General features: G+C 71.8%; 2 protein-coding genes across 6 annotated transcripts in view; one reads left to right on the forward strand and one right to left on the reverse strand.

Moving 5' to 3' along the window:
* Positions 1 to 9,701, forward strand: part of CERK (ceramide kinase) — a 25,367-nt gene extending 15,666 nt beyond the window's left edge. The window contains 6 exon segments of the mRNA XM_084907529.1: positions 687 to 839; positions 1,612 to 1,717; positions 3,061 to 3,137; positions 4,477 to 4,682; positions 5,891 to 6,099; positions 7,388 to 9,701. Of these exon segments, the coding sequence (XP_084763655.1) occupies positions 687 to 839; positions 1,612 to 1,717; positions 3,061 to 3,137; positions 4,477 to 4,682; positions 5,891 to 6,099; positions 7,388 to 7,442 (806 nt within the window). The 3' untranslated portion in view covers positions 7,443 to 9,701.
* Positions 9,702 to 11,012: 1,311 nt separating this feature from the next.
* Positions 11,013 to 25,929, reverse strand: part of GRAMD4 (GRAM domain containing 4) — a 52,381-nt gene continuing 37,464 nt past the window's right edge. For 4 of the 5 annotated variants that reach the window (XM_084907522.1, XM_084907520.1, XM_084907524.1 and 1 more), the window contains exons 7-19: positions 25,803 to 25,828; positions 25,483 to 25,574; positions 25,060 to 25,151; positions 24,126 to 24,174; positions 22,867 to 22,938; positions 22,615 to 22,658; positions 22,441 to 22,550; positions 21,749 to 21,906; positions 20,617 to 20,761; positions 19,680 to 19,773; positions 19,098 to 19,182; positions 13,688 to 13,756; positions 11,013 to 13,099 (exon numbers count right to left, since the gene is read on the reverse strand). In XM_084907522.1, coding sequence (XP_084763648.1) covers positions 12,995 to 13,099; positions 13,688 to 13,756; positions 19,098 to 19,182; positions 19,680 to 19,773; positions 20,617 to 20,761; positions 21,749 to 21,906; positions 22,441 to 22,550; positions 22,615 to 22,658; positions 22,867 to 22,938; positions 24,126 to 24,174; positions 25,060 to 25,151; positions 25,483 to 25,574; positions 25,803 to 25,828 — 1,141 coding nt within the window. In that variant the 3' untranslated portion in view covers positions 11,013 to 12,994. The remainder of the gene's footprint in view (positions 13,100 to 13,687; positions 13,757 to 19,097; positions 19,183 to 19,679; positions 19,774 to 20,616; positions 20,762 to 21,748; positions 21,907 to 22,440; positions 22,551 to 22,614; positions 22,659 to 22,866; positions 22,939 to 24,125; positions 24,175 to 25,059; positions 25,152 to 25,482; positions 25,575 to 25,802; positions 25,829 to 25,929) is intronic. The other variant, XM_084907521.1, reaches the window with a different exon arrangement.

Below are 25,929 nucleotides of genomic sequence, written 5' to 3' on the forward strand. Positions count from 1 at the left end.
CAGACTGTGTGTGCTACTCCACCGTGGGCATCAACGACCCGAAGACCTCCGCCCTGCACATCATCGTGGGTGAGCCCGGGGTGGGTCCGCCCTGCACATCATCGTGGGTGAGCCCGGGGTGGGTCCCGCCCATCTCCCCTCCCCGCCCGGGGGTTCTGCACACACAGACCCTGCGCGAACCCTTCTAGAGCTTTGGGGGGCCGTTACCCGTGCCCTGGCCGGGCTGCCCCTCTGTCCCAGGCTCTGTCCCAGGCTCTGTCCCAGGCTCCGGGGGCCCTGCCCTCGGCTCTCCCTGCACTCATGGGCGGGGCGGGGGCTGCCCAGGAAGGCCCCTGGCTGCCGCCGTGTCCTGTCTGTGTGCCGGCTCGCGGCCCTCCCTCCGGAGGGGCCTGTGCGGCGGGCAGGGGCTGAGGCCGGAGAGGCTGTGCCCGCTCAGGCGCGTGGCTGCATTCCCGGACCCCCGTCCGCGGGGACCCCGAGCTGCCGCGGGGTCCTCACTGGTCCCCAGGCTGCGGCTCCCGCTGTCCTGTGGCTCAGGAGCAGCCCAGAGTTCAGCTGTGCAGCGGCCCCTGCGTCTGGCCTCAGTCTGTCTCCCGGGCTGCGGCGTGGGGGCGGGGGTGGGGGCGGGGGAGAGGAGGGTGGGGGCGGGCTGAGGCTGATGGAGGGGCCCACCGCCTCTCCTGCAGGGGACTCCCTGGCCATGGACGTGTCCGCGGTGCACCACCACGGGGCGCTGCTGCGCTACTCCGTGTCGCTGCTGGGCTACGGCTTCTACGGCGACATCGTCAAGGACAGCGAGAAGAAGCGCTGGATGGGGCTCATCCGATACGACTTCTCAGGTGACAGAGCGCCCGGGAGGCAGGCGCCCCGGACACAGACCCGGCAGGCTCCCGGGGCCCTGGTACCGCCTCCGCTCACCCGGCCACGGAGCGGGGGCCACGGAGCGGGGGCCACGGAGCAGGGGCCACGGAGCGGGGGCCACGGAGCGGGGCCATGGAGCCGGGTCACCCCCAGGCCTCACGGGGGACGGTGTGCGTGGCTGGGGCACCGCTGCCCACGCCCTCCGGACGCGGTCGGTCCTGCCGTGCGCTCAGGGTGGCGCGTGGGGCCTGCCAGCTCGGGCGGCTGTGCCGGCCTCGGCGTGCTGCGGGCACACTTTGCCAGAGCGGCTCTGGGTGGCGCTGTCGCCCTGGTCTTCGTCCTGAGTGCTGACAAGGTGCCATAGTCGCCAGATGAGCTGGGAGCCAGGGCACCACGGACAGCCGTGGAGGGGCAGAGGGCCCTGGGCCTGCCCTGAACCTGGCTCAGCGCCGCAGACAGCGGCTTCAGAGGCGCCACCAGGAGCCTCGGCCGGAGCACGCGCCCAGCGTGGCAGCTGTCACACGGGTCCCGCGGGCCTGCACCCTAGCTGTGCTGCCCAGCGCGGTGGGCGGGCGGCCAGGCGGCAGCCCTCAGCCCCGGTGCTGGCCCCCCGGAAGGCCCCCGAGACCGGCTCCCCAGGCTCACTGACGGCCGCTCCGTCGGGGTGTGGGAGGTATCTATGGGGTGTCGGAGGTGTCAGAGGTGTCGGGTGACCTGGCTGCTCCCCCTCTCCGCCCGCCCGCCGGCCAGGCCTGAAGACCTTCCTGTCCCACCACTGCTACGAGGGCACCGTGTCCTTCCTCCCGGCACAGCACACCGTGGGCTCGCCGCGGGACGGGAAGCCCTGCCGGGCCGGGTGAGCTGCGGGCCCCGGGGGAGGAGGGGGGAGGGGGAGGGGAGGGGAGGAGGGGAGGAGGTGGGGGAGGGGGAGGAAGTGGGGGGAGGGGAGGAGGAGGGAGGGGAGGAGGGGAGGGGAGAGGGGGAGGAGGGGAGGAGGGGGAGAGGGGAGGGGGAGGAGGAGGGGAGGGGAGGAGGGGGAGGGGGAGAAGGGGGGGAGGGGAGGAGGTGGGGGAGGGGGAGGAGGGGAGGGGGGGAGGAGGGGAGGAGGGGGAGGAGGGGGAGGGGGAGGAGGAGGAGGGAGGGAGGAGGGGGAGGGGGAGGGGAGGAGGGGGAGGAGGGGGAGGGGGAGGAGGGGGGAAGGGGAGAGGTGGGGGAGGGGGAGGGGAGGAAGGGAGGAGGGGAGGAGGGGAGGAGGGGGAGGAGAGGGGGAGAAGGGGGAGGGGGAGGAGGAGGGGGAGGGGGGAGGGGGAGGAGGGGAGGAGGGGGGGGGGGAGGGGAGGGGGGGGAAGGGGAGGAGGTGGGGGAGGGGGAGGGGAGGAAGGGAGAAGGGGGAGGAGGGGGAGGAGGGGGAAGGGGAGGGGAGGAGGAGGGGGAGGGGAGGAGGAGGAGGGGGAGGAGGGGAGGAGGGGGAGGAGGGGGAAGGGGAGGAAGGGAGAAGGGGGAGGAGGGGAGGAGGTGGGGGAGGGGGGAGGGGAGGAGGTGGGGGAGGGGGAGGAGGGAGGAGGGGGAGGGGGAGGGGAGGAGGAGGGGGAGGGGGAGGGGAGGAGGGCGTCCGGTGGGCAGAAGCCGGGTCTCGGCAGGGAGCCCGCAGGTCAGGGGAGCACTCTCGGCTCACACGCGGACGAGGGGGTACCTCGTAACCCTCTGTCAGGCCCCCGCTGCCCGGTCTCTTCAAGTAAGGCTCACTTTGAGAATTCAAGGTAACATGGCAAAGAAGCGTTTTTAAATCCTCACCCAGGACACTTTCCCAGGGATTTTAGAGAGAGAGAGGGGGAGGGCAGACAGGGAAAGACTGATGTGAGGGAGACACAGGGACTGGCTCCTGCACGCCGGCCAGGGCCCAGGTCAGGGAGGGCCCTCAACCGGGGTACCTGCCCTTGACCGGAACCAAACCCGGGCCCTTTGGCTGACACTCTGTCCACTGAGCCACACTGCCGGGGCCAAAGCAGCCTTTGTAACTGAGCCCCGCGGATGGCACCGCCTGGGGAGGGCCAGGCGCCATTGTGGGCGCTGCCCAGTGGGGGGGGGGGTCAGGCGCCGTGTGGGTGCTGCAGGGGGGGCGGGGAGTGGGACAGGCGCCGTGGGGCGCGGAGGCTGCTGCTGGGCCGGGTGGAAGGTGAGCGGCTCCTCCTGTTCCAGGTGCTTCGTCTGCCGGCAGAGCAAGCAGCAGCTGGAGGAGGAGCAGAAGCGGTCACTGTACGGCCTGGAGGGCTCGGGTACGCCGGCGGCTCTGTCCTCTCCGTCCTCTCTGTCCCCGTCCGTCCCCCTCCGTCCTCCCCGTCCCCCTCCGTCCTCCCCGTCCCCCTCCGTCCCCGTCCGTCCCCCTCCATCCTCCCCGTCCCCCTCCGTCCTCTCCGTCCCCCTCCGTCCCCGTCCGTCCCCCTCCATCCCCCTCCGTCCTCTCCGTCCTCTCGGTCCCCCTCCGTCCTCCCGTCCCCCTCCATCCCCCTCTGTCCTCTCCATCCCCTCCGTCCCCCTCCGTCCTCCCCGTCCCCCTCCGTCCTCCCCGTCCCCCTCCGTCCTCCCCGTCCCCCTCCGTCCTCCCCGTCCCCCTCCGTCCTCCCCGTCCCCCTCCGTCCTCCCGTCCCCCTCCGTCCTCCCCGTCCCCTCCGTCCTCCCCGTCCCCCTCCGTCCCCCTCCGTCCCCTCCCCCCTCCGTCCCCCTCCGTCCCTCCCGTCCCCCTCCGTCCTCCCCGTCCCCCTCCGTCCCCGTCCGTCCCCCTCCATCCTCCCCGTCCCCCTCCGTCCTCTCCGTCCCCCTCCGTCCTCCCCGTCCCCCTCCGTCCTCCCCGTCCCCCTCCGTCCCCCCGTCCCCCTCCGTCCTCCCCGTCCCCCTCCATCCTCTCCGTCCCCCTCCGTCCCCGTCCGTCCCCCTCCATCCCCCTCTGTCCTCTCCATCCCCTCCGTCCCCCTCCGTCCTCCCCGTCCCCCTCCATCCTCCCCGTCCCCTTCCATCCTCTCCGTCCCCCTCCGTCCTCTCCGTCCTCTCCGTCCCCCTCCATCCTCTCCGTCCGTCCTCTCCGTCCTCTCCGTCCCCCTCCGTCCTCTCCGTCCCCCTCCGTCCTCTCCGTCCTCTCGGTCCCCCTCCGTCCCCCTCCATCCTCTCCGTCCCCCTCCGTCCTCTCCGTCCGTCCTCTCCGTCCCCCGTGCCCGTGGAGGTCAGGCGGCAGCCCCCCGCACCGTCCCCACACCGTCCCCGCGCGGTCCCCGCGCTGTCCGCTCCGGCGGCTGCGGGCCATGGGCCAGGCCCGGGGAGAGGCTGGGAGCCGCCGTGGCATCGCATGGCTGGGTCTGAGGGCGTGGGCACGGCCTGGGACGGGAGTGGGCACGGCTCCGGGAGGCGGGTCCTGTGGCTGCACCGTTCCCCATGTGCCCTCCTCTCCGTCGTGAGAGAAGGGGGTCTCTCTCAGCGGCCGGCCCGGGCCCGGCGGCGGCAGGGAGTGTCCGGTGGGCGCACGGCCTCCGCGCGGTGTCCGTGTCCACGCCAGACGGGGTGCGCGTGGCCCGCCCTGGGCGTGGCCGGCGGACCCTGAGCGTGGCGCTGCCCATGCCGCAGAGGACGTGGAGGAGTGGAAGGTCATCTGCGGCAAGTTCCTGGCCATCAACGCCGCCAACATGGCCTGCGCTTGTCCCCGGAGCCCCCGCGGCCTGTCCCCGGCCGCCCACCTGGGCGACGGGTCCTCCGACCTGATCCTCATCCGCAAGTGCTCCCGCTTCAGCTTCCTGCGCTTCCTCGTCCGGCACACCAACCAGCGCGACCAGGTGAGTGCGTGGCCGCCGGGCCTGCTGCGTGCCGGGCTGGCTCCTCGGCTGCCGGGGGCCCTGCCCGGTGCCAGGCTGGCTCCGTGGGCCGCTGGGGGCCCTGCTCGGTGCAGGGCTGGCTCCAGGGGCCGCTGGGCGGGCCTACTGGGTGCAGGGCTGGCTCCGCGGGCCGCTGGGCGGGCCTACTGGGTGCAGGGCTGGCTCCGCGGGCTGCTTTGAGGTCCTGCTCGGTGCCGGGCTGGCTCCAGGGGCCGCTGGGCGGGCCGTGGTCAGGGTCCCGCGTGACCCGTCCCTGAGCTCGCTGGAAGCAGGCAGGTCTGTTTGCTGGTGTTTCTCCCGTTCACGCTCGGGCACGGGGGCTCCCGGTAAAATCTCCTGAGGAGCCTCACTGAGCCCAGCAGCTGGGAGACGGGATGTGGGTCATCCTGTCTCCTCTTCCTGTTTAAACAGGACAGAGCGGCCCAGGGACGCGGTGCGGCCTGCGGGGGCTCACAGCCCCATCGGCTCCTGAGCCGCCCCCCCCTCCCCCCCCGGCCCTGCCTGTTCACTGCGTCCTCACAGTCCGGACAGGAGACCCCGAGCCCGGAACGTGCAGAGTGGGGCCAGGTGCCTGCTTTTCTTTTCTAAGTTCCTCACCGAGGACGTTTTCCCAGGGATCTTAGAAGAGAGGAAGAGAGAGGGAGAGACAGAGAGAAACGTCGATGTGAGAGAAACACATCGATTGGTTACCTCCTATACCAGCCCCAACCAGGGCCTGGGCCAGAGAGGAGCCGGCAACAGAGGTACATGCCCTTGATTAGAATCGAACCTGGGACCCTTTGATCTGCAGGCCAATGCTCTATCCACTGAGCACACTGGCCAGGATGCAATTGGCTTTTTTTAAAACTTCAGTTATACCAGTGAGAATGCTCCTCCAGGGCACTTTCCTGTGGCTCCAACTAGTTCCTGTGGAGAAGATGGAGGATCCCACCAGCCCCTGCTCGGAGCTCCCTGGTTCCTGCGAGCCGTCACCGTGGCGGGAGCGGCGGGCTCCGGGGTGCAGTGTTAGCCGGGAGCCTGGGAGGGCGGGTCCCGGCCTCCTGCCCCGCTCAGACCACCCCTCACGGGCAGCACGACCAGCCGCGTCCTCGCGGGGGGAGCACGGGGAGGGCAGGAGCACGCGGGCCAGGGCAGTCCCGCGGCTCAGGCGCCCCGCCCTCCCCTGCCAGTTCGACTTCACCTTCGTGGAGGTTTACCGCGTCAAGAGGTTCCAGTTCGTGTCGAAGCAGGTGGAGGACGAGGACGGCGAGCTGGGCGAGCGGGGCAAGCAGGGGCTGGGCCAGATCTGCAGCCAGCACCCCTCCTGCTGCTGCAGCGCGGCCAGCAGCTCCTGGAACTGCGACGGGGAGGTGCTGAGCGGGTCCGCCGTGGAGGTCAGGTGGGTGCGGCGTCCCCGTCCCCGTCCTCACCACCGTCCCCACCACCGCCACCCGCCAACGCCAACGCCACCACCACCACCGTCCCCACCACTGCCACCGCCACCGCCACCACCACCATCCCCACCACCGTCACCACCACCACCACCACCATCCCCACCACCGCCACCGCCACCGTCCCCGCCACCGCCATCACCACCACCACCATCCCCACCACCGCCACTGCCAACGCCACCATCCCCAGCACCGCCACCACCACCATCCCCACCACCGCCACCGTCCCCGCCACTGTCCCCGCCACCGCCACCATCCCCACCACCGCCACCGCCACCGCCACCACCAACGCCACCACCACCATCCCCACCACCGCCACTGCCAGCGCCACCATCCCCAGCACCGCCACCACCACCATCCCCACCACCGCCACCGCCACCGTCCCCGCCACTGTCCCCGCCACCGCCACCATCCCCACCACCGCCACCGCCACCGCCACCACCAACGCCACCACCACCATCCCCGCCACCGCCACCATCCCCACCACCGTCCCCGCCACCGCCACCGTCCCCGCCCCTGTCCCCGTCCCCGCCACTGTCCCCGCCACCGTCCCCGCCACCACCACCATCCCCACCGCCACCACCACTGCCACTGCAGGCCCGGGCGCCACGCGCTGGGGCTCACGGCCCTGAGCTGGGCTTCCTGCCGCTCAGAGCCCCAGTGGGGAGCACGTGTGGCCAGGGCACCTGGGCTCCCAGGAGGCACACGCCCTGTGGGTGCCGTGGTCCAACCCTGGGACACGCCAGGTGTCCATCCCTGTCACAGAGATCCTCACTGATCTCAGAGAGGGAGGGAGAGGGAGCGAGACAGAAACCCCATGGTGAGAGAGAGCCATGGACCGGCTGCCTCCTGCACGCCCGCCCCTGGGAATGGAGTGACAGCCCAGGTGGCCATGTGCCCGGCCGGGAACCGAGCTGTGACCTCCTGGTTCATAGGTCGATGCTCAACCCTGAGCCACGCCGGGCGAAGCCCCTCGATGTTACCCTCTCTCTCCCGCACCTGCACGCCCGCGCGGCCTGCGCCCCGGCCCGGTGCTCTCACTGCTCACTCTGTGAAGTCCTGGCTCCCGGCATCCACCGGGAGGCGCTCGGCTCAGGCGGCCCAGCCACTGAGCCGAGGAGAGCCGGGCAGGGGGTCGTGTCTCCCCATGGCGGCAGCTGCCTGCTTTCCCCCGGGGCCCGGGTGGCCGGGGGGCCGCGCTGTCCGCGGGGAGGTGTCAGCGGCCTGTCTCCGCAGGGTGCACTGCCAGCTGGTCCACCTCTTCGCCCGCGGCATCGAGGAGCGCCCGTAGCAGAGCCCCGGCCAGACCCCCTCTCCGCCGCCGCCGGCCTCGCTGCCCGCGGGAATGGAGCGAACACGATGGACCCGTTACATGGGCGCTGCGTTCACACCTAGGAGCTTATTTTTCTAGTTAAACCTCGGTTTTAGGAAAAACACCTCTGTGAGCGGCTCTGTGGACGCCCCGGGCATTTCCCGTCCACGTGACTCCGCCCGCGGCCACCACGGAGGCGCTGGCTCTCAGACCCGGTCCGTGCCCGCGGCGATTGAAGGACGGCCGTTTGCGGCTCTGGCAGTCGCTGTACAGACCGAGTCGCAGGAGAGCCGGCCATCCTTGTCCCCGGCTGGACAGGAGGTGCCTGCCCGTCACGCCGACCAGCCTGGAGCTGTTCATGGTCCCGTTCCGATCGCCGTGGGCTCCCTGCCTCCCAGCCCTCACCGGAGCTCACCATCGGGCATTCCCGGTCCTTCCGGCTGTGCCCCGGCACGGAGCCCGCTCAGCAGCGCCCGCGAGGGGACCACGCTAGCGAGGGGCACACGGAGTCTTCGCTCTCTCCGCAGCCTCAGCCTGCGCCCGCCGTCCTGCGCCCGCTGTCCTCGGTCCCGGACAATCCGCCGGCAGCCCTGGCTGCGCCGGGCGGCAGTGGAGCTGTCCAGTTAGAAACGCCGATGCTTTGTGCCAGGAGGCGCCCTTGGAGGCGTGTCAGCACCGTGGGCGGTGAGGGTAACATCCCAGGCCGCTGGGCCGCCTCCAGGCCGGTCTGCCCTTCGCTGACCTCCCGTTCATCTCTGCGTGTTTATCGCCGGCTTGGTCCTCTTAAGCGGGGCGTCATTTGTGTCTCCGTGGTCGGTGCTTGAGTTTGCTGCGGCCTCAGCCCCGGACGGACCCCCGGGGCCCCCACCCCCCGGCCCGGGCTGTGCGCGGCCTGTGGTCTGTGCCGGGGTGGGGGTAGTTGGGTGCCTGCACCCGGCCTGTGGGGAGACGGGGGTGTGGCAGAGCGCTGGCCTGCGGCGGGAAGGCTGGGCATCCGATGGCCGGCCGCTGCCCTGGGGGGGCTCCGCGGGCCCGTGGCTCCGCGCGCGGCAGACGGCGTCCGAGTCCACGTGTCGGGGCGTGTGGACTGCATGTGAATCTCCCGCTCCATCTCCCCACCACCCCCGCCCCCGCCCCCCCCTCCGCCCCCCGCCCCCCGCCCCGCCCCCCGCCAGGCGAGCGCGGCTGTAGCAGTGTTTCCTTCCCTTTTTCCGAACAGACCGCATGGGAAGGCGATCGGGTTGGTGCTGTGGGTGGAGGAGGGTTGGGTATAAAGAGCGGACAGCACGCTGGTGTGTCCGTCCTGCCTGCTGTTCCCGGAAGAAGCCCGGGGACGGGTGGCTCCGTGGGGGGCGGCGGCCGCACCGCAGGGCCTGGAGTCTACGGCGAAGCGTGAGGGGCCCCGGGACCCCCGTGGGCCGGAGTGCACGCTCAGGGAGCCTTGTCCCACACGACACCAGCCAGCCCCCTGCTTCCCAGGTGGCAGCTCCCGCCGCACGCGGACACTCACGGGGACCTGGGAGCTCCTGGGGGGATGGAGAGACTGACCCCGAGGCGCCCCCACCGCCTCACACCCCACGCCGGGCCTGCCTCCGCATGGAGCGACACCACCGGCTCTCGGGGACTCGGAGAGACACGCGGAGCTGCTGGCGGCCCCCCGTGGCTCCGCCCCGTGGCTCCGCCCCCGTGGCTCCGGCGTGGGCCGGGCAGCGTGGAGACGGGACGGCCTGTGCCCGGGGACGCACCAGCTGGCTCCTCACTCATCGCCGAACGCCCGTCCCCCAGGCCTGCTGCTGGGGGCGGGCCCAGCGTCCACTCTGGTCTTGCTGGTTTCAAGGTTCGGACGTGGCCGCGCTCGGACGGGTGTGAGACGACGTAATAAAGTGAACTTTGGCAGAAGGCGCTGTTCTGAGATCCACAGCGAAGGCGCGCGGAGGGCCTGGTTTTCACTGAGGTCACGTCCGTGTCCCCGTCTGTCCTCCTGGACGGCCCCTCTGAGCTGCAGCCAGGCCTGGCCCCGGGCGCCCACAGGCCTGGCCCCGGGAACAAAGACCCAGGAGGCCGGCGCGGTGCCTGGTCTCCAGGCCCTCGGCTGGGGAGAGCCACAGCACCCAGAGGCAGCGCGGCTCCGGGGGCACAGCCAGCAGCCCCGTGGCCGCCAACGCATCCCACCCCGACCCCGACCCCAACCCACAGCCCCCCCGCACCCCACAGCCCCCCACCCCACAGCCGCTGACCCCACAGCCACCCCAACCCACAGCCCCGTGGCCACCAACGCATCCCACCCCGACCCCAACCCACAGCCCCCCCCCCGCACCCCACAGCCAACCCGACCCCACAGCCCCCCACCCCACAGCCGCTGACCCCACAGCCCCCGACCCCACAGCCACCTGACCCCATAGCCCCCGACCCCACAGTCACCAGACCCCACAGCCCCCCACCCCACAGCCACTGACCCCACAGCCGCCCCTACGCGTGCGCAGACACAGTAGCAGATCCCACCTCACCCCTCACCCGCCTGCAGGAGGTGGAAGCTCAGGTGCCCATGAGCACGGGGCTCTCACGCCACCAGGGTCAGCCCCAAGCTGAGCCTCCACAGGTCGGGCACAGATTGGGCTCCGTGGTGCACAGCCGGGCCACAGGCTGCTGTTTCTGCCTGTTAATCCGTTGATTCTCACTTCGGTCACTGCAGACAGCGACCAGGCGCTGACTCCTGTGGACGGACCCTCCTTGCCCCAGGGAGTGGGTGACTGTGTGGGGGTCTGTCTGCTCCCCACAAGGGCCCAGTGGGGGGACGGCATCAGGAGGAGCGGTGGTGCTGCCGAGGGGGTGGGAGCTGTGGGGTTGGGAGCGGGACATTACGTTTTGTGAGGAGACCGGTCTGGTGTCTGGTCGGGAGTCGCCTGGGAGGGCCGTCCCCAGGAACGGCGGTCTGGGTGCCGCTGTGTCCCAGCCCGGGACAGACGGACAGGGATGCAGGCCCCCCATGAGCTGGAGCCCGCCCACAGGCCGGTTCCCACCCTGGCCACTCCCGAGCCAGCCGGGCGGGCAGTGCCTGGGCCTGGGTGCAGGAGGCTGGCTCCTGGGTGCGGGCCTCAGGTGCACCGGTGTAAGTCGGGCTGGTCCGTAACGAGGTCAAAGGCACAACTGGAAATGCGGGGCCCAGAGGAAGCGGTAACACCGATCCCGTCTCTGGCCCGCTGCCCGAGCGCCACGGGGCCGCCCAGGCCAGGCCAGGCCTTGCGGGAGGCTTGAGGTAGCACCTGGTCCCCAGAAGGCATCTCTGGGTGGGGCGGACCTGCACCCCAGGTGCTCGGTCTCCTCACACACCCTCAGGTGGTGGCACCCCTGCCCGCTGCCTCCAGCGCCAGGCTGTGACGCCCCTCCCTGCAAGCCACCTCATTGGCTGCTGGCTTCCCGAGCCCGGCCCAGCCTCTGCTGCTCACGGCGCCCCCGCCCCGCCCCCTCCTCCCCGCCAGCCCCTCCCTCCACCCTCCCCCGCCCAGTGCCCCGGGAATGGGGCCCCGCCTTAGCACACAGCGCTGCAGGTTTATTTAAATAAAATTATAATTTATACAAGACGTCTTTAAACAGGGTCTGTTAAAAAACGTGACAGGTGCCATCGGTCCCTCGTACAGTAAATCCTTCGCGAACGGTCACGCCCTGTATTTACAAGCGAGGAGCTCAGACACAGCGGCTGTCTCTCTGTCCGTGGACGAGGCATGGAAATTCGTCTCCCAGTTTACATTCAGCGAAGCCACAGGCCCCGACAGGAGGGAGCCGCCTGCACAGGTCTGTGCTCCGCCCGCCATCGGCCCGCCCCGTTCCCGGCACCCTCGGCCCTCCGTGGGGGCCAGGCCGCCACACCCTGTCACATGGTGAGTTTTCATCTCCCTTCTCCTCAGAAGGGACTCCAACACCACCCTGCAGGGGCTCGGAGCCCTCGCGCTCGGCAGGCACCCCTCCCGCCGCCGGGCCCCCAGCCAGGACAGGCCCCGCCGGCCACAGGCACGGCTGACCCGGCTCCCGGGGGCTCACCCGGCCCGGCCCGGGCAGCTCAGGCCCATGCCGCCTCGCTGTGGACGCCACGGGAGGCCCCTCTGGTGCGTCCTGGTGTCCCCGGGGCCTCGGCCCACGGGAGCACCCACCTGATCCCCGTGGGAGCCAAGCCCAGGTCCAGCCGGTCCCGCTTCCCGCCCCTGTCCCCGTGCCTCCCCGGGGGCGGCGTGTGCTGGCCTGGCCGGGCCCTCCCTGGAGGGTGACCAGAGTGATGCTGCCCCCTCCCCAAACCAGCAAAGGGGATCGGAGCGAAGGTAAAAATCACGTCTGAAAAACGATACAAAAATAAGAAAACAGCTTGCTCTCTGTAAAAAATAGAATCTGTTTCTTCAAAAAACGGCATCTCACCCACACCCAGGCCTTGGGCTGGTGGGCTGGCGGAATCCGTGTGGGAAGGGCGCTGCCCTGCGGGGCACTGGCCGCCCCTCCCAGAGCCTGCTTTCTGCAGCAGCCACAGGCCCGTGGGGACACCGGCTGCCCCAGAATGCACTGGGCCGGCCACCTCCGCCAGGGCCGGCTCCTCGGTGGGTGAGCCCAGACCAGCTGGGAGGGGGCTCGCTCCCATCTGTGTGCGTGTGCGTGTGGGCGCGGGCGCGGGCGCGGGCCAGAACACTCGGACGCCAGGGAACTGCCCACCCGCCCTCTGGGCTCTGCTCCCGGTCACTGCCCAGAGGTCTGCACAGCCGGGCCCGCCCGCCCGAGCCCCTCCTCACCGCCGGCGGCTCACGGAGGCCCAGGCGGCCACGCAGGCCCACGTTCATCTCAGCCCCGGGCCTTCCAAGAGCAAAGTGTTAAAAAAATGTGCTTCCACTCCACCCCCTCCACCCGTCAGGCGGGACACAGGCCCCTGCCGGCTGGTCAGGCTGGGGCGAGAGGCCGGGCAGACCGTGGCCAATCCCGGCCGAGGCTCGTGGCCCCACAGCCCTGCGGCCCCACACAAGCCCTGGCTCTCGGGGCCATGGCAGGGGCCCCAGGGTGCAGGGCCGGTGAGGGGCCTCCGCTGTCCTCGGCGCCCTGCAGCTATGGCTTTGGTGGAATGCACAGGCTCGGAGCCGCTGAGGGCCGTGCCACACCGTCCCGGGGGCAGAGGAGCCGTGTGCTTGGCGGACGGACAGCGCCTCCTGTGTGTCTTCCTCCCGTGGCCTCCGAGACCCTGCCCCGTGCCCAGTCGGGACCTGCCTGGCCCGCAGGCGGCTGGCACCGTCCGAGCGACCCCGCCCCTGCAGGGTCCGTGATTGCAGGTCCGCACAACAGGAGCCACAGGTCCAGGGGTTATTGCAAAGGTCACGAGAAGTCCGACTGTTTTCCTGCTACGCTGTCAATCACACCCCAGGTCGGGGAGGGATAGCTGTCAATCATGCCCCAGGCTGGGGGGGCTAGCTGTCAATCACGCCCCAGGCCGGGGGGGCTAGCTGTCAATCATGCCCCAGGCTGGGGGGGCTAGCTGTCAATCACGCCCCAGGCCGGGGGCGCTAGCTGTCACTGCCCGAGGCCGCGCCCGCCGTGATCTTCAGGTACTGGCTGAAGATGGTCTCGAAGGCCTCGTCCCTGTGCACCATGGCGCCGAACACCAGCGGCTGCGGGGAAGCTGGCACTGAGCGGGGGGCCCGGCTGGCACTGAGCGGGGGGCCCGGCTGGCACTGAGCGGGGGGCCCGGCTGGCACTGAGCCGGGGGGCCCGGCTGGCACTGAGCGGGGGGCCCGGCTGGCACTGAGCGGGGGGCCCGGCTGGCACTGAGCCGGGGGGCCTGGCTGGCACTGAGCGGGGGGCCCGGATGGCACTGAGCCGGGGGTGGGCACGGGGAACCGCATGGGGTCCAGGGGCTCAAGGGGAGAACCCCTGCCCAACCAGAGGCCAGACTTCAGAGAAACGGAGCAAGAGGCAGGGGATGGGCCCCAGTGGCCGCCCCCCTCCAACCCCCAGGAACCGCGCCAGGTCATCGCTGGGCCTCAGCCTCCTGCCACACCCTCAATGCAGAGAGGTTCCTGTGGGCAGGAGGGAGGGAGAGGGAGGAGGGAGGGGGAGAGGGGGAGAGGGAGGAGGGAGAGGGAGAGGGAAGGAAGGAGGGAGGAAGGAGAAGGGAGGAGAGGGGGGAGGAGGACGGGAGGAGGGGGGGAGGCTGCACAGGCTGCTGCCCAGCTGGAGCCCGCCGGCCCCGCCCTTACCTTCTGGGTGGACGGCGTGGTCACGGCGATGCCCATGCCGGACCCCGGGAGGACAGAGAGGACCTTGTACTGGAAGGCGAGCAGGTGTCACCAGGCCTCTGGGGCGGGCCGTGCCCTCCCACACCCGGCGGCTCCGTGGGCACGGGCCTGGCTTCCCGGCCACGGGGCGACGGCTGAGTCTGTGGCGGGGAGTCGGTGGGCCCTGCCCGGCCCGCGCCCCCGCCCCCAGCACGGCACCCTGCGCCCACTCCATGTGGCCACACGTGGGGAGACCCGCTAGACAGTGCCGGAGCAGGGCAGCCCCCTGACCTGCCCTGCCGGGGGTGGGGGGCTCAGGGACGGGGCTCAGCCCTGCCGGCCTGGCGCGATGGTGTCTCTGACTGTGAGGACGCCAGGCACAGCCCAGGGGAAGGGGCGAGGCCGGGGGCGGACAGACAGGGGCTGAGGGCTCTGCACGGGGCCTGAGGGCCGGACGCCAGGACCTCGCCCGCTGCCTCTAGGGTGGCACCTGCCTCCTTGGACACGGGTTCCAGGAACTCCCGCCTGCCCGGCGCCCGGCGGCGCCCCGCGAAGGGGGCGGGAGGACGGGCAGCGGGAGGGCGGGGAGGACGGGGAGGACAGGAGGGCGGGGAGGACAGGAGGACAGGGAGGACAGGAGGACAGGAGGACGGGGAGGACAGGAGGGCGGGGAGGACAGGAGGACGGGGAGGACAGGAGGGCGGGGAGGGCGGGGAGGACAGGAGGACGGGGAGGACAGGAGGGCGGGGAGGGCGGGGAGGACAGGAGGGCGGGGAGGGCGGGGAGGACAGGAGGGCGGGGAGGACAGGAGGACAGGAGGGCGGGGAGGACAGGAGGACGGGGAGGACGGGGAGGGCGGGGAGGACAGGAGGGCGGGGAGGACAGGAGGACAGGAGGGCGGGGAGGACAGGAGGGCGGGGAGGACAGGAGGGCGGGGAGGACAGGAGGGCGGGGAGGACGGGGAGGACAGGAGGACAGGAGGGCGGGGAGGACAGGAGGACAGGAGGACGGGGAGGACAGGAGGGCGGGGAGGACAGGAGGACGGGGAGGACAGGAGGGCGGGGAGGGCGGGGAGGACAGGAGGACGGGGAGGACAGGAGGGCGGGGAGGGCGGGGAGGACAGGAGGGCGGGGAGGGCGGGGAGGACAGGAGGGCGGGGAGGACAGGAGGACAGGAGGGCGGGGAGGACAGGAGGACGGGGAGGACGGGGAGGGCGGGGAGGACAGGAGGGCGGGGAGGACAGGAGGACAGGAGGGCGGGGAGGACAGGAGGGCGGGGAGGACAGGAGGGCGGGGAGGACAGGAGGGCGGGGAGGACAGGAGGACGGGGAGGACAGGAGGACAGGAGGGCGGGGAGGACAGGAGGGCGGGGAGGACAGGAGGGCGGGGAGGACAGGAGGGCGGGGAGGACAGGAGGGCGGGGAGGACAGGAGGACAGGAGGGCGGGGAGGACGGGGAGGACAGGAGGGCGGGGAGGACGGGGAGGGCGGGGAGGACAGGAGGGCGGGGAGGACAGGAGGGCGGGGAGGACAGGAGGACGGGGAGGACAGGAGGACAGGAGGGCGGGGAGGACAGGAGGGCGGGGAGGACAGGAGGGCGGGGAGGACAGGAGGGCGGGGAGGACAGGAGGGCGGGGAGGACAGGAGGACAGGAGGGCGGGGAGGGCGGGGAGGACAGGAGGGCGGGGAGGACAGGAGGACGGGGAGGACAGGAGGACGGGGAGGACGGGGAGGACGGGGAGGACAGGAGGACAGGAGGGCGGGGAGGACAGGAGGGCGGGGAGGACAGGAGGACGGGGAGGACAGGAGGGCGGGGAGGGCGGGGAGGACAGGAGGGCGGGGAGGACAGGAGGGCGGGGAGGACAGGAGGGCGGGGAGGACAGGAGGGCGGGGAGGACAGGAGGGCGGGGAGGACAGGAGGACGGGGAGGACAGGAGGGCGGGGAGGACAGGAGGGCGGGGAGGACAGGAGGGCGGGGAGGACAGGAGGGCGGGGAGGGCGGGGAGGGCGGGGAGGACAGGAGGGCGGGGAGGACAGGAGGGCGGGGAGGACAGGAGGGCGGGGAGGGCGGGGAGGGCGGGGAGGACAGGAGGGCGGGGAGGACAGGAGGGCGGGGAGGGCGGGGAGGACAGGAGGGCGGGGAGGACAGGAGGACAGGAGGGCGGGGAGGGCGGGGAGGGCGGGGAGGACAGGAGGGCGGGGAGGACAGGAGGGCGGGGAGGACAGGAGGGCGGGGAGGGCGGGGAGGGCGGGGAGGACAGGAGGACAGGAGGGCGGGGAGGACAGGAGGACAGGAGGGCGGGGAGGACAGGAGGGCGGGGAGGACAGGAGGGCGGGGAGGGCGGGGAGGACAGGAGGGCGGGGAGGGCGGGGAGGGCGGGGAGGACAGGAGGGCGGGGAGGACAGGAGGACAGGAGGGCGGGGAGGACAGGAGGGTGGGGAGGGCGGGGAGGACAGGAGGGCGGGGAGGGCGGGGAGGGCGGGGAGGACAGGAGGGCGGGGAGGACAGGAGGGCGGGGAGGGCGGGGAGGACAGGAGGACAGGAGGGCGGGGAGGACAGGAGGGCGGGGAGGACAGGAGGGCGGGGAGGACAGGAGGGCGGGGAGGACGGGGAGGACAGGAGGACAGGAGGACAGGAGGGCGGGGAGGACAGGAGGGCGGGGAGGGCGGGGAGGACAGGAGGGCGGGGAGGACAGGAGGGCGGGGAGGACAGGAGGGCGGGGAGGGCGGGGAGGACAGGAGGGCGGGGAGGACAGGAGGACAGGAGGGCGGGGAGGACAGGAGGGTGGGGAGGACGGGGAGGACAGGAGGGCGGGGAGGACAGGAGGGCGGGGAGGGCGGGGAGGACAGGAGGGCGGGGAGGACAGGAGGGCGGGGAGGACAGGAGGACAGGAGGGCGGGGAGGACAGGAGGGCGGGGAGGACAGGAGGACAGGAGGGCGGGGAGGACAGGAGGGCGGGGAGGACAGGAGGGCGGGGAGGACAGGAGGGCGGGGAGGACAGGAGGACAGGAGGACAGGAGGGCGGGGAGGACAGGAGGGTGGGGAGGACAGGAGGGCGGGGAGGGCGGGGAGGACAGGAGGGCGGGGAGGACAGGAGGACAGGAGGGCGGGGAGGACAGGAGGGTGGGGAGGACAGGAGGACAGGAGGGCGGGGAGGACAGGAGGGCGGGGAGGACAGGAGGGCGGGGAGGACAGGAGGACAGGAGGACAGGAGGGCGGGGAGGACAGGAGGGTGGGGAGGACAGGAGGGCGGGGAGGGCGGGGAGGACAGGAGGGCGGGGAGGACAGGAGGACAGGAGGGCGGGGAGGACAGGAGGGTGGGGAGGACGGGGAGGACAGGAGGGCGGGGAGGACAGGAGGGCGGGGAGGGCGGGGAGGACAGGAGGGCGGGGAGGACAGGAGGACAGGAGGGCGGGGAGGACAGGAGGGTGGGGAGGACAGGAGGACAGGAGGGCGGGGAGGACAGGAGGGCGGGGAGGACAGGAGGGCGGGGAGGACAGGAGGACAGGAGGACAGGAGGGCGGGGAGGACAGGAGGGTGGGGAGGACAGGAGGGCGGGGAGGGCGGGGAGGACAGGAGGGCGGGGAGGACAGGAGGACAGGAGGGCGGGGAGGACAGGAGGGTGGGGAGGACGGGGAGGACAGGAGGGCGGGGAGGACAGGAGGGCGGGGAGGGCGGGGAGGACAGGAGGGCGGGGAGGACAGGAGGGCGGGGAGGACAGGAGGACAGGAGGGCGGGGAGGACAGGAGGGCGGGGAGGACAGGAGGGCGGGGAGGACAGGAGGGCGGGGAGGACAGGAGGACAGGAGGGCGGGGAGGACAGGAGGGCGGGGAGGACAGGAGGGCGGGGAGGACAGGAGGGCGGGGAGGACAGGAGGGCGGGGAGGACAGGAGGACAGGAGGGCGGGGAGGACAGGAGGACAGGAGGGCGGGGAGGACAGGAGGGCGGGGAGGACAGGAGGGCGGGGAGGACAGGAGGGCGGGGAGGACAGGAGGGCGGGGAGGACAGGAGGACAGGAGGGCGGGGAGGACAGGAGGGTGGGGAGGACGGGGAGGACAGGAGGACGGGGAGGACAGGAGGACGGGGAGGACAGGAGGGCGGGGAGGGCGGGGAGGACAGGAGGGCGGGGAGGACAGGAGGGCGGGGAGGACAGGAGGACGGGGAGGACAGGAGGACGGGGAGGACAGGAGGACAGGAGGGCGGGGAGGACAGGAGGGCGGGGAGGACAGGAGGACGGGGAGGACAGGAGGGCGGGGAGGACAGGAGGGCGGGGAGGACAGGAGGACGGGGAGGACAGGAGGGCGGGGAGGACAGGAGGACGGGGAGGACAGGAGGGCGGGGAGGACAGGAGGGCGGGGAGGACGGGGAGGGCGGGGAGGACAGGAGGACAGGAGGGCGGGGAGGACAGGAGGGCGGGGAGGACAGGAGGGCGGGGAGGGCGGGGAGGACAGGAGGGCGGGGAGGGCGGGGAGGACAGGAGGGCGGGGAGGACAGGAGGACAGGAGGGCGGGGAGGACAGGAGGACAGGAGGGCGGGGAGGACAGGAGGACAGGAGGACAGGAGGACAGGAGGGCGGGGAGGACGGGGAGGGCGGGGAGGACAGGAGGACAGGAGGACAGGAGGACAGGAGGGCGGGGAGGACAGGAGGACAGGAGGGCGGGGAGGACAGGAGGGTGGGGAGGACAGGAGGGCGGGGAGGACGGGAGGACAGGAGGGCGGGGAGGACAGGAGGACAGGAGGGCGGGGAGGACAGGAGGGCGGGGAGGACGGGAGGACAGGAGGGCGGGGAGGACAGGAGGACGGGGAGGGCGGGGAGGACAGGAGGACGGGGAGGACAGGAGGACAGGAGGGCGGGGAGGACAGGAGGACGGGGAGGACGGGGAGGACGGGGAGGACAGGAGGACAGGAGGACGGGGAGCGGGGAGGACGGAGGACGGGGAGCGGGGAGGACGGGGAGGGCGGGGAGGACGGGGAGGACGGGGAGGACGGGGAGCGGGGAGGACGGGGAGGGCGGGGAGGACGGGGAGGACAGGAGGACAGGAGGGCGGGGAGGACAGGAGGACAGGAGGGCGGGGAGGACAGGAGGGCGGGGAGGACAGGAGGGCGGGGAGGACAGGAGGGCGGGGAGGACAGGAGGGCGGGGAGGACAGGAGGGCGGGGAGGACAGGAGGGCGGGGAGGGCGGGGAGGACAGGAGGGCGGGGAGGGCGGGGAGGACAGGAGGACAGGAGGGCGGGGAGGACAGGAGGACAGGAGGGCGGGGAGGACAGGAGGGCGGGGAGGACAGGAGGGCGGGGAGGACAGGAGGACGGGGAGGGCGGGGAGGACAGGAGGACAGGAGGACGGGGAGGACGGGGAGGGCGGGGAGGACAGGAGGACGGGCTGCGGGCCCACCTTCTGGATGTCGGTGATGTCCATCAGCCGGATGACCTTGTTCCTTTTGGAGGAGCCGGACTTGGAGCTCTCGAAGCACAGGTAGCTGTGGGTCAGAGGCGAAGCTGCCGCTGAGCCGGGGCCACCGGCCGCCCCAGCCCAGGGCACAGAGGGCGGCCCGGACCCTAACCCTAATCCCCCTTCCACCAGGGCCCGGCCTCGGACGGAGGCTTGACGTCTAGAAGGCGCCTCCCAGGGTCAGACTAAAGGCCGTGCTTGGCTCCGAACCCCAGATCGGGGCTCAGTGGTTCAATCCTGGGCCGCCAGCCGGCCCGCAGGGAGCCCGGGGCTGGGGCCCTGCCAGCTCCCTCGGCGAGGGGCAGCGGGAGACAGGGCCTGGCTGCTGAGAGTGGGGGCCGTGGGCCAGGGTCCCCCCGCTGAGAAGCCCCCTGCAGCCTGGCCCCTGCCCCCCACAGGCCGGGGGGACCCCGGGATCAGCTCTCTGCATCTCCTCCAGGGCCACGGCATGGCCTGTGCCAGGACTGTGACGGGGGGGGCGGCGGTGCCAGTCCCCCGCAGCGGCCGCCGCGGCCGGCCACTCACTTCTCCGTCACGTACAGCACCCCGTTCCGGATGTAGTCCGTGGGCATCTTCCGGTCGCGGTTGATGAGGCAGCAGCGCCAGCCGTTCTCACACACTGAGGGGCAAACGGACCGCGGTTCCCACCGGCGACGCCCGTGGGCCACAGCCACGCGTGTCCGCCTCCACCCCCACGGGGGTGTGGACGGGGAGGCCTTCTCCTCGAGAGGAGACGGAGCCGGCGGCGGGCTCAGGCTGAGCACCGACCCAGGAACCCGGGGTCACAGTGGGCACGTGCGCTGCGGGCTCCATCCCCAGGGCGGGGCACGCAGGAGGCAGCCCGTCCAAGGTTCTCTCACTGTTAACGGCTCTCTCCCCCTCCCTCTCCCTCTCCCTTCCTCTCTGAAATCAATAAACTTTTTTTTTAAAGAAAAAAAAAAAGAAAGAAACGGAAGCTGGTTAAACAGCAAAGTAATGAAATGAAACAGAGGCTCAGAGGCCCAGGTTCATGGTCAAGGCAGGACGAGGGCTCAGAAGGTCAACACTGACACTCTCCCAGCCTCCCTCCCCTGGGGGGCCCACCACTGATGTCAGACACGTGAGGAGCCCAGTCCACCAGCAGTTTAGGGGTTTAGGGAGACTGTTCTGGGGGGCAACAGGGATCTGGGCCTCTGTGTCAGACGGGCATGGCCGTGGTGCCCAGGCTGGACCTCAGGGCACTGCCTGCCTGTGCCAGGGAGCTGCCAGCAGTGCCAACCCTGTGGGACGTGGCTCGCAGCCGGCCCTGCCAAGTTCCCGCTGGGAAACCAACCGCTGACCGCACAGGGGCGCCCTGCACGGCCTGGGCCAGCCACCCGCTCCTCCCCTGCGGCCGGGACATCTGCATACGAGGGGCAGCCCACCGCCCCCCCAGGCGCCCCCCCCCCCCCCCCCCCGGCCAGGGCCCGGCTCGGGCACGCACCCGCCAGCGGCCGCTCGGTCTCCGCCAGGTTGAAGATCTCGTGGAAGTTGCCCCTCTTGGTGCTGTGCAGGCGGCCGGCGTCCTCGTCCCGGCCCAGGCCCGCGGGCGCGCTGGCCACGTAGCTCCGCGCGGACGCCGTCTGCAGCTGCCAACGCCCCGCCGTCAGCGCCCGCGGGGCAGCCCCCCCGCAGCTGCACACACACCCCGGAGGCCGCACACAGCCGAGCCACGCGGGGCCGGGGAGGGGCTGGGCGCCGGGCGGCGGGCGGCGGCTCAGAGCCAGAGCCGGCGGCGGACAGGCCAGTGAAGCCACGTTCAACGCCAGTCACGACACAGCAACGCACACACCAGCCACAGGGGGCGCCCCCGGACCCTACCTTCTGCCCTGACAGCTGGCCGCGAGGAGACAAGACACGTGCGACCGCGACAAGAGAAAAACGGGCCACGTGACACGGGGCCACACACGCTCAGCAAGCTGCACGCGCAGCCCGGCCGTGCGCCCACACCTGCTCCCGGACTCCCTGAGGGGCCAGCGCCAGGAGGGGGTCCTGACCCCCAACAGGGCCTTGCTGTCAGGGCGCCGGGCCGCCTGCCTCCGCCTCCACCGAGGCCTCCTCCGTCTGCGGAGCCCGCCGCTGCCTCCTGCCTGCCGGCGGCACACCCACAGCCTCCCAAGCCTTCCTGTCCCAGAACTGGGGGGCATGGGGCTCCCCTCCGCCCACAGCTTCCCTCCCACCCACAGAAGCACCAGCAGGTCACGGGACACCCTCTCCCGAGTTCACGCACACACGACTCTGCAAGCCAGCGTCACCCTCCCTTGTCGGAGACCCCGAGGCGGCACGAGGCTGGCCCGGCCACGGGGCCGGTGCCCACGTGGCTCTCCACTGACAGACCGGGACCAGGGCGGCCGTCAGGAGCCTTGGAGCTGGGTCAGCGGAGCCTCCGCCCGCCCAGCGCGCCACTGCGGGCACCTCCTCCCAAGGCCAGGCTCTCTGGAGCCATGACCGCAGCCGGCCCTGGGCCCGGGGCCGCCTGGCTGGGGAGGTCCCGGGGCGGGAGGCGCCTGAGCTGTCTGCCAGGGCAGGGGGCTCGGGGCCGGGGCTCGGGGCCGGGGCTCGTGGCCGGCGCTCACCCTGCGGGACACGGCGGCCGCGCTGGAGCGCTCCTTGAGCTGCGGGTCGGTGGGCAGGCTTGTCCAGATGATGTAGGGGGTGTCATACTTGGCTCGCAGCCGCGGGCAGCGTTTGAAGACGAAGTCGATGAGGAAGAACTTGATGCCGGCATAGAGTCCTGGGGGGAGAAGAGCCCTCACTGGGATGCCACCAGCTGCCTGCTCTCGGGCCGTCCGCACCCGGGGTTGGCACGGTGCCCCCAGGGGGCGGGGGGGAGAAGGCACGGGGATGGGGGGATGGGGGGGAGAAGGCACGGGGATGGGGGGATGGGGGGAGAAGGCACGGGGATGGGGGGGTGGGGGGAGAAGGCACGGGGATGAGGGGATGGGGGGAGAAGGCACGGGGATGGGGGGGAGAAGGCACGGGGATGGGGGGGTGGGGGGGAGAAGGCACGGGGATGGGGGGATGGGGGGAGAAGGCACATGCCCCGGCTAAGGGAGTGGCCGCTTTCATGCAAACCCCGAGGTGACTCAGGACAAACCATAAAACTGCCCCCCCCCACACCATCGTCACCATCCCAGGTGACGGGAAGGGGAACTGGGGGCCGTCCCCAGCCGCCCTCTGAGGGGCGTCCTCAGGGCGGGGCTCCGCCCCCGCGGCCCGGCCATCCCCCCGCCCCGCCCCCCGCCCCGCCGGCCGCCCGGCCGCTCACCCACGGCGAGCCCCACCAGGCGGTAGGGGAGGCAGCAGGAGGCCAGGAAGGCGGCCCACAGCACCACGTACAGCTTCTGCGTGGTCTCGGGCTGCACCCACATGAAGAGGCTGGAAGGGAGACGGGGTCAGTGGGCGCGGGGCGCCTGCGCGCGGTGGGCGGGGAGGGACTTACTTCTTGATCTTCTCCAGGATGTCGGCCATCTTCCCGAAGAGGTTCTGCGTGAGGAAGGCTGCGGTTGGGACCGACTCGGGGCCGCGGGCCCCAGAGGTTCCCGGGGGCAGCCCCCGTGACCACGCTGTGCCACACGGTCCCGCCCCATCCAGGCTGGGGGGCCAACGGGGTCAGACCCAGTCCGGCGGCCCTCCCAGAAGGCCCTGCCAGGTCAGCTGGGCCGGACGAGCTGCCCCGGCTGGAGGAGCGCACCTGGGCCTTCTGGGCCACGTCCAGCACCAGCTGGAACTTCTCGGACACGGTCAGGTCCTCCTTCGGCAGCTCCTGGGGCACAGGGCGAGAACAGCGCCACGTTAACGCCCAGAGACCTCCCTTTCCGACCGCATGAGGCCTTCCTCCGCCCCACTCAGCCCACAGACGCTGTCCAGGGGACCTGGCCTTAGGGGCCAGCTCGGGGCACCCCCCCTGGCGCCTGAGAGGGCAGGAGGGCAGGCAGTGGACGCCCAGTAGCCGACGGGACTGAGGCTCCCACTAATGGCTCCATTTGAAGATGCATCTGAAACCATGCAGTGCCCCCAACTCACTTTAAGGGCAGGGAAACTGAGGCAGAGGGGGCCAGGCTCACCCTGCTTGCCTAAGTTCTTTCAACAAAACCCTCCAGAGGGACCCCTGGACCCAGGCCTGCCCCAGACATCCTCTCTGACCTCAAGGAACCCTGCAGGCCCCCCCTCACTCAGCACCCCTACTGCGTGCTCCATGCGCACAGTAGGTGCTCAAACACCTGCTGAGCCCATGGCAGCACTGAGCGCTCCCTCCTGCCCACGCCAACGGCTCTGCCCCGGGGCCAGAGTGCCCTCCAGAGCGAGCTCAGCATGTCCTGCCTGCCTGGGCACACTGCGGTTACTCGTCCGTCAGCGCAGGGAGGTGAGTGGCATGGCCGCGCCAACAGACTGTTCACAGGCTGGAGGGAGGGGCCTGCGGAGCTTTGCCTTTGGAGCTGACACTGCTCTACACGTCGCTGACCCAGCCCGCGGGCCCTCCCTGCACAGGACGCTTGGGGGCTACAGAGGCCCCCCTTCTCTGCCCCCCCCATGTTCCACCCCAGCTGGGAAGGGTCAGAACAGGCCGGGCAGGGCAACCTCTTCCGGAGCAGCCGAGCCTGGGCCGCAGGGCACCGGGCACCAGGTGTCACACGGTCAGGGACCGGGCACCGGGCACCAGCTGTCACACGGTCAGGGACCGGGCACCGGGCACCAGCTGTCACACGGTCAGGGACCGGGCACCGGGCACCAGCCGTCACACGGTCAGGGACCGGGCACTGGGCACCAGCTGTCACATGGTCAGGGACCGGGCACCGGGCACCAGCTGTCACACGGTCAGGGACCGGGCACCGGGGCACCAGCTGTCACACGGTCAGGGACAGGGCGCCTCTGGCCTCTGCTGGGCAGGCGGGGCTCCGGGTGGGCACCCACACAGCGGCACCTGGCCTCGGGGGCCCTGCAGGGACTTACCACCACTTCGGACACCTCGGGCACGATGCTCCACTGTATCCTCCAGCCCCTGCGGAGGGGAGACAGCGCACACGCTCAGGGGCGTCACACCCCCCGCTGCCCCCGAGCGACGGGCGGGAGGAGCGCCCGCCCCGGACAAAGGGTCACCTCCATGCCACCTGCCCCCCTTCCCTGCCCCGCAGAACAGACCATTCGGGTGCCCTCCTGGCCCCTCCCCTGGGCCGCCTGGGAGGGACACATGGAAAAGCCCCCCGAGGTGATGGGACAAGAAACCTTTCCAAGCAAGTGGGTGAGGCCCCGCCCGCATGGCCTACGAACCAGGTCAGGGTTCGATTCCCGGTCAGGACACCTGCCCAGGGGCGTGCAGGAGGCAGCCGATCCATGCTTCTCCCTCCCCCCCTTCTCCTTTCCTCTCTGACATCGTTATAAAACATTAAAAAACAAAACACAAAGGAGATGTGGGGAGGCCGCTGGGAGGCCTGGGGCTGCGGGCTGTGAGGCGGCCCCGCCAGCTCTGACTGCTTCTGTGAGAGACTCCCACCGGCCGGCGCGGCCCGGAGTGGGAGCACTCGGGCGCGGGCCAGTGCGGGTCTCTCAGGCCCGGGAGGGGCTCCCTGTGCCGGGCACCGTGAGTCCAGAGACTCCCACAGAGCCCCCCACGCCTCGCTCAGGGCTCAGAGGACGGAGGGCAAACTCGCAGACTGGGCCGACCCCCAGCGGGGGGCCTGCCGGGCACGGGGCCTCTGCAGCTCAGTCCTGAGGTTTGGGGGGGGCTTTCTGGCCAAACAGAGCCATCGGAGGAGGAGCCAGAGCCGCCTGGGCACTTCTGGAGTCATCCACGGCCGCCCGGGCAGCCCTGGGACACCGGGAGGCTCAGCGCACGGTGACCCACACGCCCTGCACGGCCACGTGCACGCACAGCCCGCTCACCCACCTGGCTATGAGGTAATTGAGGGACAGCCGCAGGATCGCCAGGAACAGGAACATGGGGATGGCCCAGCCGTGCCACACGGCGTTCATGTAGACCTGTGGGCGGGGGTGTGTGTGTGTGTGTGTGTGTGTGTGTGTGTCAGGGGCCTGGCAGGCAGGCCTCATCCCTCCCCTCCCCTCCCCACTGCGGACGGCCCTGGTGCCCAGGGGGCGGGACCCCAGGCTCCGGGGCGGACAAGGCCCCGCTGTCCCCTCTGCCCACCGGGAGCAGAGCAGAGCACGCGGGGCCTCTGCAGGAGGCTCCGCAGGCGGCCAGGCGCACGCCGCCCTGCCCCTCTCAACCACCCCCGGCGGCATCACCGCCCACTTCACAGGCGGACAAACCGAGGCTGCGCCGCCCGCACCCCCGCCCGCGAGGGGCACTCACGGTGAAGGCGATGGCGGACGTGTAGACGGAGTGCCAGTCGGACAGGGCGGAGAGGTTCTTCACGAAGCTGGTGACCGGCTTGGCGCCGCGCTCTGGGGACGGAGACGCAGTCAGGCCAGCGCCGGCCGCCTCGCGTGCTGCCCGGTGTCCGCCCGCCACCCACGCCGGCCCGGGGCGGAGAGGGCTGGGCTCCACGCCCAGGGGCAGGGTGGGCCGGGGCACCCTCCCAGCGGCTGAGGGAGAGGCTGGGAGCAACGCCGGAGGGGTGCCTTCTAGAAAGATGGCAGAACCCCCCCCCCCCTCCCATGGCGGGCACTCACTCAGTCGCCGCATGTTCTCGGTCAGCCTGCAAGACAGGGAGGGCGAGGTGAGGGCCAGCGAGAACGCCCCTGCGGCTGCGCCCCACCCCCTGCAGCTCGGTGCTGGCTGTGCCCCCCCCCTCCCCGC

This window comes from Pipistrellus hanaki, assembly GCF_964339955.1.
Source record: "Pipistrellus hanaki genome assembly, contig: SUPER_3_unloc_1, whole genome shotgun sequence".
NCBI classification, from domain to species: domain Eukaryota; kingdom Metazoa; phylum Chordata; class Mammalia; order Chiroptera; family Vespertilionidae; genus Pipistrellus; species Pipistrellus hanaki.